This window comes from Chroicocephalus ridibundus, chromosome 5, assembly GCF_963924245.1.
Source record: "Chroicocephalus ridibundus chromosome 5, bChrRid1.1, whole genome shotgun sequence".
Lineage (NCBI taxonomy): Eukaryota > Metazoa > Chordata > Aves > Charadriiformes > Laridae > Chroicocephalus > Chroicocephalus ridibundus.
The window spans coordinates 39,970,348-39,988,429 of NC_086288.1; the positions used below are offsets into that span (position 1 = coordinate 39,970,348).

The window sequence follows — 18,082 nt, forward strand, 5'->3', positions numbered from 1 at the left end:
ACGCTTCCAGGAGATTATAGTATCTCTATCAAGCATAGAGTTTTGGAAAAAAAACAGAAATGCAGCAAACTCATGTGATTAGGTGTCTGTCAACAGAATCCTTGGTTGCTGACTTAAGTGTGAAACTGAGGTATACAAATCAGTAATACTCAGAGGTCGGTTTAGACTGCTAGTTTTAGACTAGTGAAATTGTATTCAAATTAATTATATATCAATTTAAAAAATGCAAAAGCTGTTCAGGTTGGTTTTGAAAGTACTAGTTTGTGTAAGGCATACCTTACTTAAGAAGTTCTAATGTGTATGTGACTGAATGACTTTGTGATAACTGTGTTTAAACTATTATGCAAAATGTTTTAATTAAATCTTTTTGTCTTTGAGTAATATCAAATCTAAAAAAGTATTACATTTTTGACCTTTTATTGAATAGGAAGCAAGGTGTAAATTTATTTGCTAGAGTTAATGTTTAGATATTTAATGTTTTAGGGAACACATTTTGATATAGCGGTTGCTTACTTTTGAATTTTAAATTATTTTTTCCAACTTCTATTCTGACTATGCCTTAGTAACTTCTAAACTACTTCAGTTACTTCTAAACAATCTTTGTTCAATTTAGTAGTTGAAGTTAATATTTATATAGATGACTTTCCAGAAACATAAAATCTAAGACCCTGGAAAGACCTTGACTGCAATATTGATTAAATGTGTTTGAGAGCACAGGAACTGTGCCCAACTTGTAACCCTCCCTCTCTGGGTCATTTTGTTCAGGCATCCTTTGCTGTGCTCAGAGGGACCCTGCACGCAGGATGCAGACAAGTGAAAAGAAGAAGGAAGCTATTTATTGGTCCTGGCTGGGACTTGCAAGCTACTAGGTTGAGCACCGGAATGCTCAGTACTCCTGCTAAAAGCGCCCAGGGAGGAAGGGTTGGCCTTCATTTCTCCTTGGAATGGGCTGATCATCAGTCTTGCTGGACTTCTGTCTGCTGACTCCCTGTTTTTCTTCAGTACAGTTTTATACCTTTCTAGGTCAATGATTTTCCTCTTGAATTTTCAAGCTTCTTACCGCCCATATCTCAGCCATCATAGCTTTTTTCCCCCCCCCCCCCGTTCTTATCTCAAACGGGACTTTGTCAAGGCTCTTCCTCACTACTGAAAAAATTTTCTCAAAAGTTTGAGCCAAAGATATGCAACTCTGCCATTTTAGAAATAAGCCTTGTATTACAGGCAGCTGAACTCCCAGGAGCAGACGTTTCAGGATTAAGTCTCTGGAAACTAGAATGAGTACAAAAGAGGATTATTAGATTGAAAAAGCAGTGAAAATATTTCCCTGCTAGAGAAAATGAAAAGCATTTGGATGTTTTTCTCCCTTATTTAACTAATAAAAAGTCTTTATTTTGTTACGCTTGCTATTTTATATTTAGGAAAAGGAGGCAGGGAGATACTTCTGCTAATAGACAATGAGAGCATAAAACCAAATGAATGATGATGTAGATCGGAAGTTATTAGAAAAGTGAAACTCTGGAAATTCTTTCAGGGGTAATAAGAACCCAACTTTCATTAAAATTGGAGCTTCATAATCCTGTGGTGGGGTTGGTCCTCCTGTAGCAGAGTGTTAAGATTTCTGTAAGTTAGGAGAGTCATCTATATGCATCTATGACATCTGTGGAGAGATCTGAAATTATTAATTAAAAAATTAAATTAAGAGGAGGTTGAGGGGAGACCTCACCACCCTCTACAACTACTTGAAAAGACATTGTAGAGAGGCTGGTGCTGGTCACAGGTAATCAGCGATAGAACAAGAGGGAATGGCTTCAAGCTGCAACAGGTTAGGTTTACACTAGACATTAGGAAAAAATTCTTCACAGAAAGAGTGGTCAGACACTGGAATAGGCTGCCCAGGGAGGTGGTGGAGTCACCATCCCCGAATGTGTTTAAGACTCATTTAGTTGTGGTGTTGGGGGGATATGGTGTAAGGGAGAACTTTGTAGAGTGGGGTTGATGGTTGGACTTGATGATCCCAAGGCTCTTTTCCAACCTGAATGATTCTATGATTCTACTTGGAATGAGCTTCTGTTGCAATTAAGCTTTCTGAGATGCTCCCCATTCTTGTAATGTTCCAGAAAGCTGTGCTGCTCTGGGTCTTGTCGCACTTGCATAGTCAGGGACTATGTAGAGCTGAGGCCTCTCATCCTTCTTGTGACAGGATTCCTATGAAGAGTACGTGGCATAAGCGCTGCTAGTCCATCCTTAGTTTTAGTCTGGGATACATCTTACGTAGTCTTAGAGGATGTACACAAAATAAATTTTTTTCTTGAGAATATAGTGCATTTTATAGTTGTCATAATGTTATGTACAACCTGAAGATATATTGCTAAGGCCTTTTAAAGAAGAGGGGTACGGCATCTTGGACTAGAGACATTTGCTCAGTGCTTAGGCGTTGACATATTTCTTAGTTATAACCAAAGAACAATAATGTACTTCCATTCACCTCATGGGCTGGTACGGGGTTTGGAAACATTGGATTACCTGTGGAAGGAGTGTGTGTCTCTTGAGAACCAGCTTTACAAACCTTGTGAAGCAGGGATTGCTATGTTCTACTTAACTGTGGGATACAGCGTTCTTGATTCTGGTGCTCTGAGTCTAAAACTTTGAGCCCTGACTAGACTTGGAAGCACGCATGTCTTCTGGAGACTATTCCTGTGTACATTCGTATGCATGAGATTGAAAGGACACAGTTCGCAGAATCGTTCTTACGTTTCTATTCTGAGTAGCAGTGTCTGTTGCTATGCTTCTGTTACCTTGGCTCCTATGAATTTCATGGTGTTCTCAAAAGCAGTTATTTAAGCATAAAATTGACAAGTAAATCAGATTTAAAAAAAATAAAAAAATGATTCTGCAATGTTTGGCGGCTTCTGGCTCTCCAACTAGCAGAGCTTGCATCTATCCCTCTGTAATAAGGCTAGAGTTCCTGCCTGACCAGCGTCTTATGTTAGGCCTTCAGCAAAGACCTTTTGTCCCAAGCAAAAAAAAAATCACAACGTGACGTTGTGAATTGAAGCAATAATTAAAAAAACCCTAATTCTTGCTAAATATTTCTGTTTCATCTTCTTGAGAAATTGTCATTGTTCTTTTAAGTGAATGTAAGGCTTAGATCTTTCCAAGCTTCCACGCTCTGCATTGCTCTAAACCAAGAGGTTATCAGTTCAGAAAGAAGCTATGTTTCTGGAAAGTTCCAGCTGGTTTATAGCATTATCACATCAGAAAGATGCAAGTACTCCATTTAGTTTATAAAAAATGCCATCATCTATTCTGTGGGATAGAGATAGTTGGTCTAAACCAGACAAAAGACACTTATGAGACTCGATATGTTTCTGATATTTTGTTTCACACACTAATATATATTGGATTACTGTCATGAAAAGATCTAGAGAATATCAAGGGTTTTTTCTCTTTTTGCCAGCTGCAGCCTCTGGTTCTGATAAGCTCTGGCCATGTTTCTCATACGTGTTAATTTGGCTTTGGGAAGATCTTGGGGAGAAGATTTCTGAAAGTATACAAAATATTAAAAAGATTTCTGGGAATTGGTATTAAGTATCATCAGCTGCTGGAACACCTTAGGAAAAATGTTAGAAATGACTGAAGCCTATTAATGACAGAACAGAAATTTAGTCAGTCTTCAACAACGTCATATACAGAGACAGACACTGACGACAGCCACTGTCATAAAACAAAAAGGAGAAGATTGGTTACGGGCTTTTATTTTTGGCCACCCTGATTCTCTGGTAGGTTTTTAATCTGAAGTAACTTCAGCAGACCTTTGCTTCTGTATTTAGTAAAGGCAATTAAGCCAGAGAAGGTCTGACTCCAGGTATATAAATGAGTGAAATTGTGTTTGTGAATTAATCCACAAATGTTTATTGCGTAAAATGTCCTGTGCAGATTTCAGATGTAGCTTTCCTTCCTAGGTAATTGAAAAATATAAAGTTAGTGTCAATATCTTTATGGCCAGCAAGACTATGTGCCTTTTGGATAGAAGTGGATCAAGTGCTTACTGCTGCTGCATGTATGTATAATAAACATCTCCAGACTCGTAATGAAAAATACCAAGAAGTGGTACATTTACAGCTCCTATTATTTTCCTGATCGTTCCACATGGGCATCATTTATTGTACTTCCAAAGATTTTGTTACTGGCCCCTTTCATGTTGTTAAAAACTTCCTTTTTGTCCGTTTAGTTTGTCCCTGAAGCTGAAGTCCCATCCTACTGGTACGGGGCAGACGAGGACAGATCTTTAGCTATTCAGATACAAACTGTCTCTGTCATTTGCAAAAATGTGAAAATCTGTTTTTCATATGCAATTGGAACAGATATTTTAGAAATGTCCTAAAATGGAAGGGATTTTTTTAAAGGCAGATTTTAGTTTCGATAATAAAGAAGTAGGATTCTGCTGGCTTAGGAAGTGGGAATTTGGGAACCAAGCCTCTGCAGCTCTTAAGCCAGCTTGTTTCCAGGCTGCCTGACTCTGGAGCCAGCTGGCTTCAATGTCTGCGTAAAGTGGCAAGAAGTGGGGCACGATTCCAATACAAATTTGTCAAAGTTGCACACTGTGTGGAAAATTTGGAAAAAAAAATAATAAAATTTTATTCTCTCATGAAAACTTCCAGCCAGATAGTTCTGTCTGTCTGCTCATCTAGGAGATGTTCATGAAGAAAGAAGTATGTTACCTACTGCAACACATAAAAACCAAGCTAATTTGAGAATTTGCACAGGACAGGTGCATGAAATATTTAACCACGTCATAAGCTTCATGATGTTTGATGTTAATATCTCCAGATTATTGAAGCTTTCAGGATGTGGGCAATACTATGGGATAGTACAAATCCTAACCCAGAAGGCAAAAAAATTCACGCACACCCCCCCAGTACTATTTTTCTCTCATAATTATTGGAAAAAGAGGATCTAAGTGGGTTTTTTGGAACTCTTAGTACTGAATCATATTATTTCAAAGATGCTGATATCCTTCTTGTTAAAAGGAAGCAAAAAGTTTGAATTTCATAAGCATTATTTTTATATATAATAAAATAATGCCTACTGTCTTCAACACTTGAACAGCTTTAGCTAAATGCCATTGACAGACTGAATTGGTAGTTTTGCATTTCCTTGTTCTTTTTCAGTTTCTAATTATTTTGAATAATGCGTTTAGCTGTAATTTCAACTGGCTTCTGCCACAAGATTATCTATCAATCAGTTAAGATGGTCTCCTTGACAACAAGAGATCTGGTTCTTAGGAGACAAGTGATTTCACCTTTTCTCGTGTTTTGATGACTAAAATTTATATAGCAATCTACTCTCCTGTTCATCTTTTTTCTGTAATCCATTCAGCTGAGGATTTGTTTCCGGGTGTTGCTTGAGAACCTGAGCCTGTAGCTATTGACCAAGTAGTTTGGTTTAATTTCTTTTTTTTTCACTCTTCTTTCTTCGCTTGGCCCCATGCCTTATCTTATGCTTTAAGCAAACAGAGGCTAACATCCAGTACAGCAGTCTTGGTTTTTGTTCCAGTGCTGTCTATTTTTGTCAGATTTTCTTCTACAGTTCTCTTCCTTGCGTGAAAAGAGAAGACGGCCTCGCATTCCTTGTATTACTTTGAAAATTCTCAACTTTCACTCTTGGTTAGGGGCTGGATTTCTTCCCATTTAGACCATGTCATAAATCTAAATCAACTTCTTAAAATAGAAGGCTTTTATATACAAGTCTGTAAAATCTACTGGGTATTTCCAGTTTATGAAGTGTATCCTGTTGGATGTGATCCACTGTTGGATCATCTTTCTCCAGGGAAGATAGACAAGGCTTCTGAACCTCAGATTTGTTTGACATTGAGAAGAGTGTTGCTTCCCCTTTCTGCTTGCTTCTTAACTTCTGAGTAGTCAGACATGCTGTTTTGTGGCACTGTCACTTGAAATCTGGAGTTTATCATAAAACGTATTTATGCAGATTACCTTTCTCAAATTCTATTTGCCATATGCAAGTAGTAAAATTGATCAGATACTTATTTCAATAAGTGTACCTCAGAAAATTCTACTTCAGCTCAAGAAACTGCATATTTGTAGTCTGAAAAGCAAACAGGATTTGTAAGGAGTGGGAAAGTAATGGTGGTTTCATAAAACCCAATTGTATTTTTCATCATCCTTTCTTTCCCATTGTCTGAAATACAGCAGAAAATACTACACGTCCATCATAAGAGAATGCTGCAGAACTGGAGGGACTTGTAGTCATGACGATTGCACGAATGAAAAGTCTGGTAGGATAAGGGACCGAAAAGGCGAGGACTGTCTACTTTAAATAGAAATGAAAGCTAAAAAGGGATATAGAATAAAGAATGATTTTGAGTAGATAGACTGTGGCTTTCCCTATCATCATATTCAGCATTAGAACATGGGGATATTAATTGAAAACTGATTAATGGTAAACTGAGTGTTAAATTTAGATGTAGGGTTTTTTGTTCAATGAGACTGTGGTATTATTACTGTAGGAAGGTATCAAAGTCAAGAATTTAACAGGATTCAAGGGAACTAGACTGTATCTCACTAAACTCATTGCTTAGTAAAAAGTAGTTAAGGTAAAATGTCATCCTTCTGGTTACCAATCTCTAACCTTTCATGGTTATAGTGAGGCCTTTATGGGAGGAGGTTTCATTATCATACTTTTTATATATATTCTTGGGCTTTTGTCTGAAGCAATTTGTGCTGCCTGTTTCAAGAAACAGGATGCTGAACTAGATAAAGGACAAGAATTATACTGTGTTAGATTTATCTTTTTATGCTCGCTAGTCTTTAGTACAGTGTGAAAAAGCTGTTGTACCCTGCACAGTTAACCTGAGAAGTTTGGACTTCTTGATCTGGAAGCATTCAGCATTCTTTAACAGCTTAAGACAGTTTGTCAAGCCTGGAATCTATCACTAGTGGAGTGATAGAAAAGGCTTTAAGAAGCTCTTTAGTTTGAATATGTTTGATGACCTTTTCTACTTATTCTGATTTTGAGTGAATTCTTAAATCCCGGTAACAGTTGTGCCTTCTAACTTCTGTTAAGAATAGCTGAAGAGAGGAAAACCAACATTTATCTAGATGGAGCTACTTTTTAAGCAACTGAATGGCTTAAAAAGCAATTTCAAGGAAGGGAGAGAACAACTGAATAAGCGAACAACTACTTCATAAAGATACATGTTCTATGTTAAAAGAAAATGGTTCCACAACTAAAACATTACATTTTTGTCAGTTTTGTTTACTTTAAGTTGAGGCATTAGAAGAAAAAAACTGAGGAAAAATTACATATCTTCTGCATGTAATAGAGATTGTGATATGTAATATTTTTATCACCTTGGAGAAGCTCTGAGAGATGCAATAGGATCCAGACTTGTTTGATTTGACCTACGTTACACTGCAAAACCGCTGGCTAGTTCTAATGAATCAGTCTTTGTTCGTGTTGAACTGTGGGTTTAAAACATGTTTGACAACATACAGAGCGTATGCTTTTTCTGGAAACATTTTTGATGTATCCGTGCGTACAAAGATAGCAAAATGAGATTTAAGTAATTGTAAAGGACAAGTACTGGGATGAAGCAATGCTGAAAATGTTAAATTGCTTTGATTGCTACTTTTAATATAATGTGTTTTAATATTTCAATTATTTTAAAGAATCTTTAAATATAACAGCTGTTTGTGAGACCAAGCTTTAACTATATAACATATTTTAAGCTAAGGTATTGCTTCCAGATACGATGAAAGAGCACATGTACTGAATTGTTTTCTGCTATTTTTCCTCTGCTGCTGTAATGCTTGTTGTGGGATACAGTTTGCTCTGTATGTTAGAATACTTCTTTTCCTCCAAACAGAACAGCACTTTTCTGATGTCGTACTTAGTGAAGAATACCTCAATCTTGGTGTAGAGCAGGTGTGCAGTCTTATATCCAGTGACAAACTCACAATTGCCTCAGAAGAGAAGGTAAGACCATCTGTATCCCAGTACTCTTTTTATCCTTTGGGATGAGAAATAGAGCTTGCTCTTACTGCTCTTGTACACTTCTTTGGATGTGTTCTTTGTTTCCTCGATGAAATTAAGGTTGTATTGTGCTCATGTTTAAAGAGTTTTTCCCAAAACTGTTAAGGATTTTTCCCAAAAGTATTGTCAGTGTGATGATGAAAATTAATCTCAACTCTTAAAAATCCTAAAACTGTTAAATCACATAACCCTTTGTTCTTGAAAAAGTGGAAACTAAATTAAATGGAAATTCCTTCTCATGTTCAAGCAGAACAAACGGACAGAACACATGCTGTGAGTCACGTACACAGGAGTTTGGTTTACCAAGGGGTAAAAAACTCAAATATAGTACTTTGAAGAGTGTCTACTAACTTTAACAACCACAGTCCCACAAAGGTATTAAAACTCTGTATGTATATGTGGGCTGGTTAACCTAACTGAACAAATGTGGGTTGCAGAGGAGATGGCTAGATACCTTGGTATAACCAAACTTGAGTTTAACTATGTGTTGGCTTACCTTCAGCTAGATCTCATTCTTTTAAAGCCATTTTTGAAACTCTCTGATCTTCAGTGAGCCTCTAATGGTTTTCAGGTTGTAGATAGATTCATTTTGAGCTTTTGAATCCAGTTGTGATCAATTTAAAATATTTTGCCTTTCTTTTTTCCAAGGAGTATGTAGATGTACAAACACCTCTGTTCAAATGAGGCTAAATTGTATTCAGAAGCATGTTTGAATACTGGTTTGTATGGCTAGGTAGTGTTTCGTGTCAAAACCTTTTTGAAACTTTGAATCCAAGAACTATCTGCTTAAACTGCAACTAGCAGAGTCACATGGCTGTTCCCATAATACCCTGAAGGTCCGGATCTGTAATTCTGATATATGTGATGTTGCTTCTGTGGAGTATAAGTAAGGTTTTAATGCTGTAGCGTATGATGAGCTGCTGTGCAATAGAGGAGAAATTAGTCTTGGGATCGCTCCTCCTAGGAAGGCTCAGTGATGATAAGTCATTTGAATGATGGTATGGCAGGTTGATTTTCCGAGAAAGGAAGAAAAGTGTGAGGATTGTAATATTCCTGCTGCTGTGTTTTGTTTACCTAGCTTTATTGGATTTTCAGTATCAATGAAATTGTCTGTGTTTTGCCAATGTAGTGCAGCTATCCTTGAAACACTAGTAGAGGAGTGATATAAAAAGAGACTGGCTACTGCATGTTCAGAATTTTGTAGTGGGAAAATATGGAAATAATGGGAGCTGTAACTGCTGTCATCTTTTCTCACGTTAGGAATTTTAGTGTAAGCAAAAACTGTTTTTGGAGACACACTGATATTTTCATACTACTGAATTTGTAAGTCAAGGGACTTGCATTTTTTTTGTTTTCTGGAAGGTATTTGAAGCAGTGATAGCGTGGGTAAACCATGACAAAGATGTAAGGCAGGAGCTAATGGCACGCCTGATGGAGCATGTTCGGCTGCCTTTGCTTTCCCGTGAATATTTAGTTCAGGTAAGCAAAAAAGAATACTAATTCTTCTGCATGTGAACATTTCAGTTTAGCTTTTTAATGCCAGATGGATAATTTTAAATTTAAACAACAGTGTAATGTAGTGTGTTACTGATAGTAAAAATAAACAGCCAGCCACCATTGCGTATGTATATGCGCACACACACGCAGAGTCAAATGAGGGATTGCCACATAGAAAATACCACATGTAAGTAAGTTGTCTGACTACTTGTCATGCTACGCTAGTAATCTGAATGATTTAATTAGCTTAGATCTGGTTAGCTTTCATTTTTAATATGATATTGGATACAACACATCTTTTCATAAGTAAATTTTAAATTTCAGAATTGAATCTATTGTCTAAGTTGGTTAGGACTTGCTAATGAAGAAGACATTTCTTTGCCTGGTTCAGATACAGTACATTTTTTCAAATTTTATAAGATCGTTTTGAATATTTAGGTGTCGGGTCAAATATTTAAGATTGAAAACAGCAGCTTGCTATTTGCGTTGCTTAGTAGGTGTAGTAGCAGGTTGGTAGGTGTTTATTTTAGAAACTCTGGTTTTGTGATATGGATTTCCTCCACTTTGTGTGGGTTGTTTTGGTGGGTTTTTTTGTTTTCCTTTTGTGGGTTTTTATGTTTTGTTTTGCTGTTGCGGTTTCTTATTGTTGTGGGGTGGTTTACTAATTTGTTAAATTCTTTTCCCCTACTCCCCCCTTGAATTGTTCTGTACTCTCTGTATTTAAAAAGTCAAGAGATGTGCTTGATTGTGAGGAGGTGATTCACTTTACCTAACACTGTTTCATCTACTTACTAATTATGATAATTAACTGGGGTTTTTATTCTGTGACTGCATATTGCTATCACATGATTTCGTGTTTAACTGTGGTTAAACTACAATCTAAAAAATCGGAGTAATCTGCATTTGTGTGATATAACACAGGCTTTATTACATTTCAGATTGTTATTTGGGTTTTACTTCCTTAACATGCTCAGACCTTGTTAAACTTCTATTAATAAACAGAGAGTTGAAGAAGAAATATTGGTTAAGAACAGCAGTGCTTGTAAAGATTACCTCATTGAAGCGATGAAGTATCACTTGCTGCCAACTGAGCAACGAGCTTTGATGAAAAGCACTCGAACAAAATTGAGAACCCCCGCTAGCCTTCCAAAAGTAAGACCCTTATTTTTCCAATGTACTTATTTCTTCAAACTCCATTTTAACCAGAATTACTTATCACAAAAATATCACAAGTGATTAGCTATACTCCATGCCACTAAAAATAGATATTTTAGCCTCCCACCCATCCCCCTCCATGGCCTCCCAGCCTTCCCCTCCCCCAAAAGGGTTTTTTTTAGTAAATTCTTCAGCATTTGAGAAATATACAATCATAGGCCTGGTGTTAGAGAGGAAATAAGCCTGCTTCTTTAAAAAAAAAAAAAAAAAAAAAAACCACAAAAAAACCCACAAAAAAACCCAAAAAACAAACCAAGAACAAAACAAAACCCAAAACCAAAAAGCCCCCTAACACAGACCGATGCTTCTGAGTCGGAGCATTTATTCAATTTTTAGCTAAATATAGTATTATTTTTCATTTTAGAAGTAAAAACCAGAACAAATATCAGATATTATCTTCTTTCCAATGAAGTAAAGAAGTTTTCTCATAGTGCTATTATGGCAACTGCAATAATGGAATAGGAGGAGATTCCATTCAGCAGATTTAGCACATTTCTCTCAAAGGAACCAGATAAGGCTGTTCTGTGATGGATGGTCACAGTTCCATGGAACATCCTAGATGCTGAATTCTCATACCTGAGGTCAGAGTAGGATGTGAAAATGCAGCAGGATCTGCTCCATCCTTGGGAGCTCTACCTAGACTCTGCTTCCTGCTTTTCTATCTCAGATATTTCCTCTGGACACAACGATTACAAATTGCATGTGTTTTTAAAAAAATGAATTTTGCCTAGTTTGTAAGAATCAGATTTCTTACTTAGGAGAGCCATCCTTTAATTATTTCTCGTACAGAATCTTGTTTTATTTTTTAACACTTTTTTGATCTTTCAGGTGCTCTCATATATGCAAGTAATTAATAAATATTATTATCTCCCTTTTAGTTGATGATGGTAGTTGGAGGACAGGCACCAAAGGCAATTCGCAGTGTTGAATGCTATGATTTTAAAGAAGAACGCTGGCATCAGGTGGCTGAATTGCCTTCCAGAAGATGTAGAGCGGGTAAATGATGCCTAATTTTTTGTTGCATTTGGTAATGCTTCGAAATTTATGCGTCTGTATAAAGCATCGTATGTTCTTTGGAACAGTGCTTAAGGTATTTATCTGAGAAGGGCTAAGCCTTGACTTTGGTGATCATCCTTAAAATTCAAATTACTTGCTAATCTGGAACAATACAAGTTTGATAACTTGATCTTAATTTGTGTTTCAATTCGTAATCTCTAGAATAAACTGCTTTATTACCTCTCATAGATACAGAGGATAAATAAATTTAAATATTACTGCATTATAACAATGAGTTATTTTACTATTAAAATACCCTATTATTATTATTAAATGAGATGAAGAATGTGAAGAAGTGACCGGCCGATACTAAAAATGTGAAAATGTGATCTTAAAGCAGCTGAGATATCTAAGCAAGAAGAAATTCAGCAAGTATGATATTCAGAAGTGTGAGCCATTGGTAGCAAAGTGTCAGAACTTCTGGTCCTTCATCTGAATGAAGCATGGCTCTAGGACGCTGTCAGGAGCCTGATAGCGTAGTGAGCACTGTAAATTGTGTCAACTATCTGCATACTTAGGACAGTACAGAAAAAAATTAATTGACAAAGAGACAAAAATGCTTATCTTTCCTCCCCCTTTCCCTGCTCTAGGAATGGTGTACATGGGAGGCATGGTTTATGCTGTTGGTGGTTTCAATGGTTCCTTGAGAGTTCGCACAGTAGATTCCTATGATCCGGTGAAGGACCAGTGGACAAGCGTGGCCAATATGCAAGACCGGAGAAGCACACTGGGAGCTGCTGTATTAAATGGCCTTCTTTATGCTGTGGGAGGATTTGATGGGAGTACAGGTATTTTTGCCCTTACACACTGCTGATTAGTTTGGGCTACTCTTGACATAATTGTATCAAATTTGAATGTCTCTTTCCTGATAGCTGTGATGAAACCAAGCGTAAGGGTAGCCTGGCATCTTGTGGTGTGGAATGTGCGTTAGTGGTCACATCCTTCTACCTGAACAGTGGGCTGTTTGCACCTGCCAAAAAGTTTAGGCTTAATGCCTAGTGAATCTTTGACAAGTTCCCATAGTTAGACTTCCTTTGATAGCCAGAGTCCTTAATTCGTGCAAGATGGGAGCAGAAAAATTACCTGGTCTCTGTTGCCCTGTTTGCATATGAAACATACCTCTGCATTTTCATGTAGTGTAAACAGGGTTACAGACAGCTTTCCCTGACTTGTGGGAGTGCTCTGGATGTACACTGTTCATTCTCTTCACAGATACATTAAACCATTTGTGCCGAGATGGTCCTTTTCCTTAGTAACTATTACTGAAGCATATGTAGGAGAGAGCGTTGTGATTTGATTAAAAAGAAAGAAAAAAATCATCCAGGGAAGAATTTTTTTTTAGAGTTCCACAAAAGCTTTCATTAATTTGCCCATTTTCAGACACCAGAGTGGGTTGACTGTAATTGGCTAGCTAAAGGACATGAGTTGTGGCTTTTGCACAGTAATTAACAGTCCTTAAAAAGAAATAATTTGAATTTTCTGGAAGGTAGACAGTATGTTGCATGTACATTTATAGAGAAAATAATGTTATATTGTCTTCATAGGTTTATCATCAGTTGAAGTTTACAACTTAAAGACTAATGAGTGGTTTCACGTAGCTCCAATGAACACAAGAAGAAGTAGTGTTGGTGTAGGTGTCGTTGGAGGTAAGTTGACAAATGATATTAAAATGTTGTGGGGGGAGGAATGAAATCATTTACCCTACTACCTTGTCTCAATTTTGAAAACATACTTCAGATTTATGTTTTTGCTCAACCTTGTAATTCAAATGGCATGAACAGTAAATAATACTTGGGTTTGACCAGTTTGTAGCATAATTTTAAATTTTTTTTTCAGAGTTTCAGCTGTGCCTGAGGCCAACTGAGGGGAAAGCTAGGGAGCCCAATTGCTTATAAATTGGTCTGTAGCACTGCAGTATTGTCAGCTCTGTTATCTGTGGCTGACTTTGCTGGTCGCACACTGGGGATGATCTCAAGGACAGTGCCTGGAAAGCTGCTGACTTTTGAGTCAGCTTAGTGGTGAATAGCCTGGGCGTCATTTGCACAATGCAGATCTGGACTGGCTCTTGGCTCGTAAAACAGTTTTAGGTGTGTGTTTTAACTGCATAGGAACCACTGCTGTTTCTGATCTGAAAATGCAGACAGTAATTTTCATCTGAATTTTTGATATTTCTAGGAATCCTGTTTGTGACCTTCCAATGTTGGACATACTTGAATTAGCTTGCTTTTGAACAACTCTTAATTAAAAATGGGGTAAACTACCTTTGTGTTTCAGGTGGTCAATTCAAAATCTTTTGACTCGCATTGTTCTTGTTAAATACTGGCTGCCTTTTACATCCTAAAAATGACAAGAACTGTAGCGTACTATCTTAAACTATTTAAAAAAAATAGAAACTCAATAACCGATTGAGGACAGGTACTGACCTAATTCAGAGGTATGATGAGACTAATTCAGAGAATGATGACTTCCCCTCAGCCTGTGTACCAGCGTAGTCTGTGTGCATTAGAAATTTGTAGGTTTCTGTTGGTTACCCTTGTAGGTAAACTGTATGCTGTTGGTGGCTACGATGGGGCGTCACGTCAGTGCCTTAGTTCAGTAGAATGCTATGATGCTAATACAAACGAGTGGACCTACGTTGCAGAAATGAGCACTAGACGGAGTGGAGCAGGTGAGTGGACAAGAATCAACTATCCATGTGAAAGTGAAACAAATTTGTGGTTTCAAAATGTACCTAAAACTATAAAAGGTAAGCTACAGACTGAGCCTAATGGAATGTTCTAGTCTTAGATGGCTGATATATTGCAGGTTATAAATGCAAAACTGTCCTACAGAGTAAGGTTCAGTCTGTTAATAGTAAATATCTTTCCTTGCTTTTTCGTACTTTTCATATTCTTCTCCTTCCCATAACTTCTGATGTTTTTAACATACAGACTAATATGCATGGATTGTGACAATCAATTTAATATCACCTAAATACTGAAGTATCAAAATCTAGATGTCCAGGATTAAAAAAAGAAGTTATTCCTTTAAAGCTGTCTCTGCCAGCGTAGGGCTGATTTTTCTAATAGCCTTTTCAGGTTGACTTTACGTGTGAACCGTGACTAGATTTCCGCCTCTTTGGAGAACTTGTTCTGCATTCTGATTCACTGCAGGAAATTTTGTCCTTGTTCATTCTGAAGTTTGTATTACTGGTTTCATCCTATTACTTCCACTTACCTACCCTTTGTTTCATCTTCAGTATTTCTTCTCATCACCTGGTGTTTACATCCTTTGGATATGTTTAGGCTACTACATGTTATTCTTCCTTATCGTTTAGCCAAGGTATATCCATTTATTTCTTTATAATCTTAAAAATCCCTTCTTTATTTTTTTGTGGATTTTTTTTTTTCTTCTTGCGATTCTGAGTATGTATATTTCTCTTTAAAGACATCAAAACTGCCTTTGGTATTCCACTTTTGTTTAATGAAATGATGCTTCCACAGTTCCAAATTGACTTTAGCATTTTCATTATCTATTTATATTATGGACTCAAATATCATTTACTGTTCACTGTCCTCTATTTGTCTTTTGGTATTTCAGGTTTTTTCAACTCGCAGAAGTTGTTTTATTTCTCTAGATGCGTTCCCATGGACTTTTTCAAGTCAAATTGCATGATATTACTTTTCTATGTTTATTTTTTTAGTTGTCTAAGTCACTTTTTTGCCAAGTACTCAATGGTGCTTTTTAGCAACACCCTTCAAATATCTACTGGTGATTGCATTAATCTGCTTCATAATTGGAAAGATGCAAATAAAACCGGATGGACTTCTAGTATGCTCAGTAGATGATTAATAGTTATCAAAAATTTTCATCTTGCCTTCCATTATTCTTTAATAACTCTGAACAGTTTTTAATCTGTATGATATTTAAATTCAGTCCAAATTATTTCAAAAGAAATAAAGTATTAAAATAATTACTAAAAATTAAGATATTTAGTCTGTGATACTTCCATTATACTCTTACAAAATCAGCAAGTTGATATGTCTCTTATTGCTAAAAGTAATGTTTTGATTGTGTTTCTAAACTAAAACTATGATGTTAATGAAGGAAACATGGCACACTATATCTCAAAAAAGTTGTCTTGTGAAACTTCTAGTTACTCGGTCCGTGCATCTTGGAAGTAAATTCTGGATTAAAAACTGACCACACTTGCAGTAAGGGTACCATTAAATACTCCTATTTAATATTGGCAAGTTTTGAGGAAAATATTTGTATAAAATGGGCAAATTACAGGTACCATTATAAAGACAAATAGTGTTGGTGGGTTGTGACAAAGCTTAATTTTGCAATCTGCCTGCACACCCATTTTATCTCAGCTATTTTTTTTTTTAATACTCTGGTTTTGCAAACTATCATTGTGCTTGTAGCCTACTTATATACTAGATATTTTCAGATTATTTTTAAAAAAATGTTGAATTACTTCTACAGCTGAAATTTAGTGCCTTAGATACACTAACTGCTGGGATCTTTCTGCCCCTCTCCTCCCTCCCCTTGTCCCAGAGTTCAGGACCGTGTTTGTTTACTCAACTCTCTGCTGCCTTTCATCCTCTGATGAAAAGAAAAAAAAACAAACCACAAACCAACACAAAAAAAAATGGAGAGGAAAAGTAAATGTAGTCAGTTATTTCAGATTCATATAATTAAGTAAAATAATCAATATTCTTCTGCGCTACTCTGTTAAATACATGGAATATTATATTTGTGTGTGTGGGAGGAGTGGGTGGTAATGTGAAAAGCATGACTGTTGATTGAACTTGGCTGTAGTGGCCAAATAGCCAAAACCACCAGAACTGTTTCAACTGGCGATCAGTCCTGGTGGTGTTATGGGTGCTAACTAAAGAGAATTTTGTTCCTGTGTTAAACCTTTGGATCTCTATCATCTCGAGGAACTTAAGCCCATCTCTTCTGTTCCTACTGCTTCAGCTTCATTCAAAAGCAACTTGAGAGGTTAACCCTCAGTTACTCTTCTTTAGTACCAACTCCTTCTCAGTTGATCAATTTGGGGACAGATCTGTTTCCAGCAACATGTTGGGATGAGGAACTTCAGATCCAGATATAGGCCATTTGGGAGGGATGAGAGATATAAGACAGGGTCCTGAAAAATGGGCAGGAAAGAAAAATTAACAAAGAAAGGAGAACTCAGAAGACGGCAACAAGAGGATACAGACGGAAGGAGCAAGCAATAAGGTAGGACTTGGAAACTGGGTGTGGGATTAAGGGAAAATGAAGCACCAAAGAGGAATGGAGGACATTATTAAAAATAAGGAGCTATCAAAGAAAAAATGGCAATGTGGCAGAGGGAAGACTCTACAGACTGAATAGGAAGGTTGGTAATTATACAGAAAGCCTCGGGTGGGGGGCTTTATATATCACATCGCATGTTTAAACTAAAAATCTTAGCCCTCCTCCTAGCTCTGTAATGTTTAATGCTACAAAAAATGAATGTTGTATTATCCTGTCTAATAAAGTGCGATCAGAGTGGGAGAAAGAAAAGCTGTCACACTATACTGTGACACGATAGCTAGAAATAATAGCAATAAAAGAGAAATTAAATTAACTGGGAAGGATATGGGGAAGCATTAGTAGTGAATATCACTGATAAAGCATTAGATAGCATGATTTATAAAGCAGTGTCCTATTAAGATGCTATTTTTCAGACTTGCAGTACCAATTAACTCTTCCATGTTTCTTTCCCCTCTTCCTTTAATTATTAAAATCCGTCTTTTTAATAAGAAAATTGAGTTATTTTAGCAGGAGTCATTTCTCTCCTCGTATACGAATGGCTCTTACATACAATATTAGTGATATATTTTCAAAGATACTTCAGCTGGCTATTAAGGTCTCGGGGTTCTTTTTTTAACCCAGCATTTTTTTTTCTCTGAAGGACTTAACTGATCTTTTGCATTCATATTTTCTGTTTCCCTTTAATCAAGATTTTAAGTTGTGCCGTTTCCATGGAACCCTTTAAGAACTGTATTTGCGAATCTGTATCTCAGCTTTGAGTTTCGTAGTCTTAAATGTGACACATTAGATTTCACAATGTACTTTCACAGTGTTTTTTCAATTGTCTTTATGGTCCATCACTCACATGATTTAATGCAAAAAAACCTCTGCATTTCTGAAATCTATTATGTTTGGGTTCTAACAGTGCTTTATAAAGTTGAGGAATAAATAAATAAGACTTTTCTTTCTGCTTCCCCTATTACCATCTTTTCAATATGTA

At 36.6% G+C, this 18,082-nt stretch overlaps 1 protein-coding gene across 2 annotated transcripts in view; it reads left to right on the forward strand.

Moving 5' to 3' along the window:
- Positions 1-18,082, forward strand: part of KLHL2 (kelch like family member 2) — a 62,303-nt gene that overhangs the window by 41,243 nt on the left and 2,978 nt on the right. For both annotated transcript variants that reach the window (XM_063336124.1, XM_063336125.1), the window contains 7 exons: positions 7,886-7,995; positions 9,415-9,531; positions 10,552-10,701; positions 11,643-11,760; positions 12,411-12,608; positions 13,365-13,466; positions 14,360-14,488. In XM_063336124.1, the coding sequence (XP_063192194.1) occupies positions 7,886-7,995; positions 9,415-9,531; positions 10,552-10,701; positions 11,643-11,760; positions 12,411-12,608; positions 13,365-13,466; positions 14,360-14,488 (924 nt within the window). The remainder of the gene's footprint in view (positions 1-7,885; positions 7,996-9,414; positions 9,532-10,551; positions 10,702-11,642; positions 11,761-12,410; positions 12,609-13,364; positions 13,467-14,359; positions 14,489-18,082) is intronic.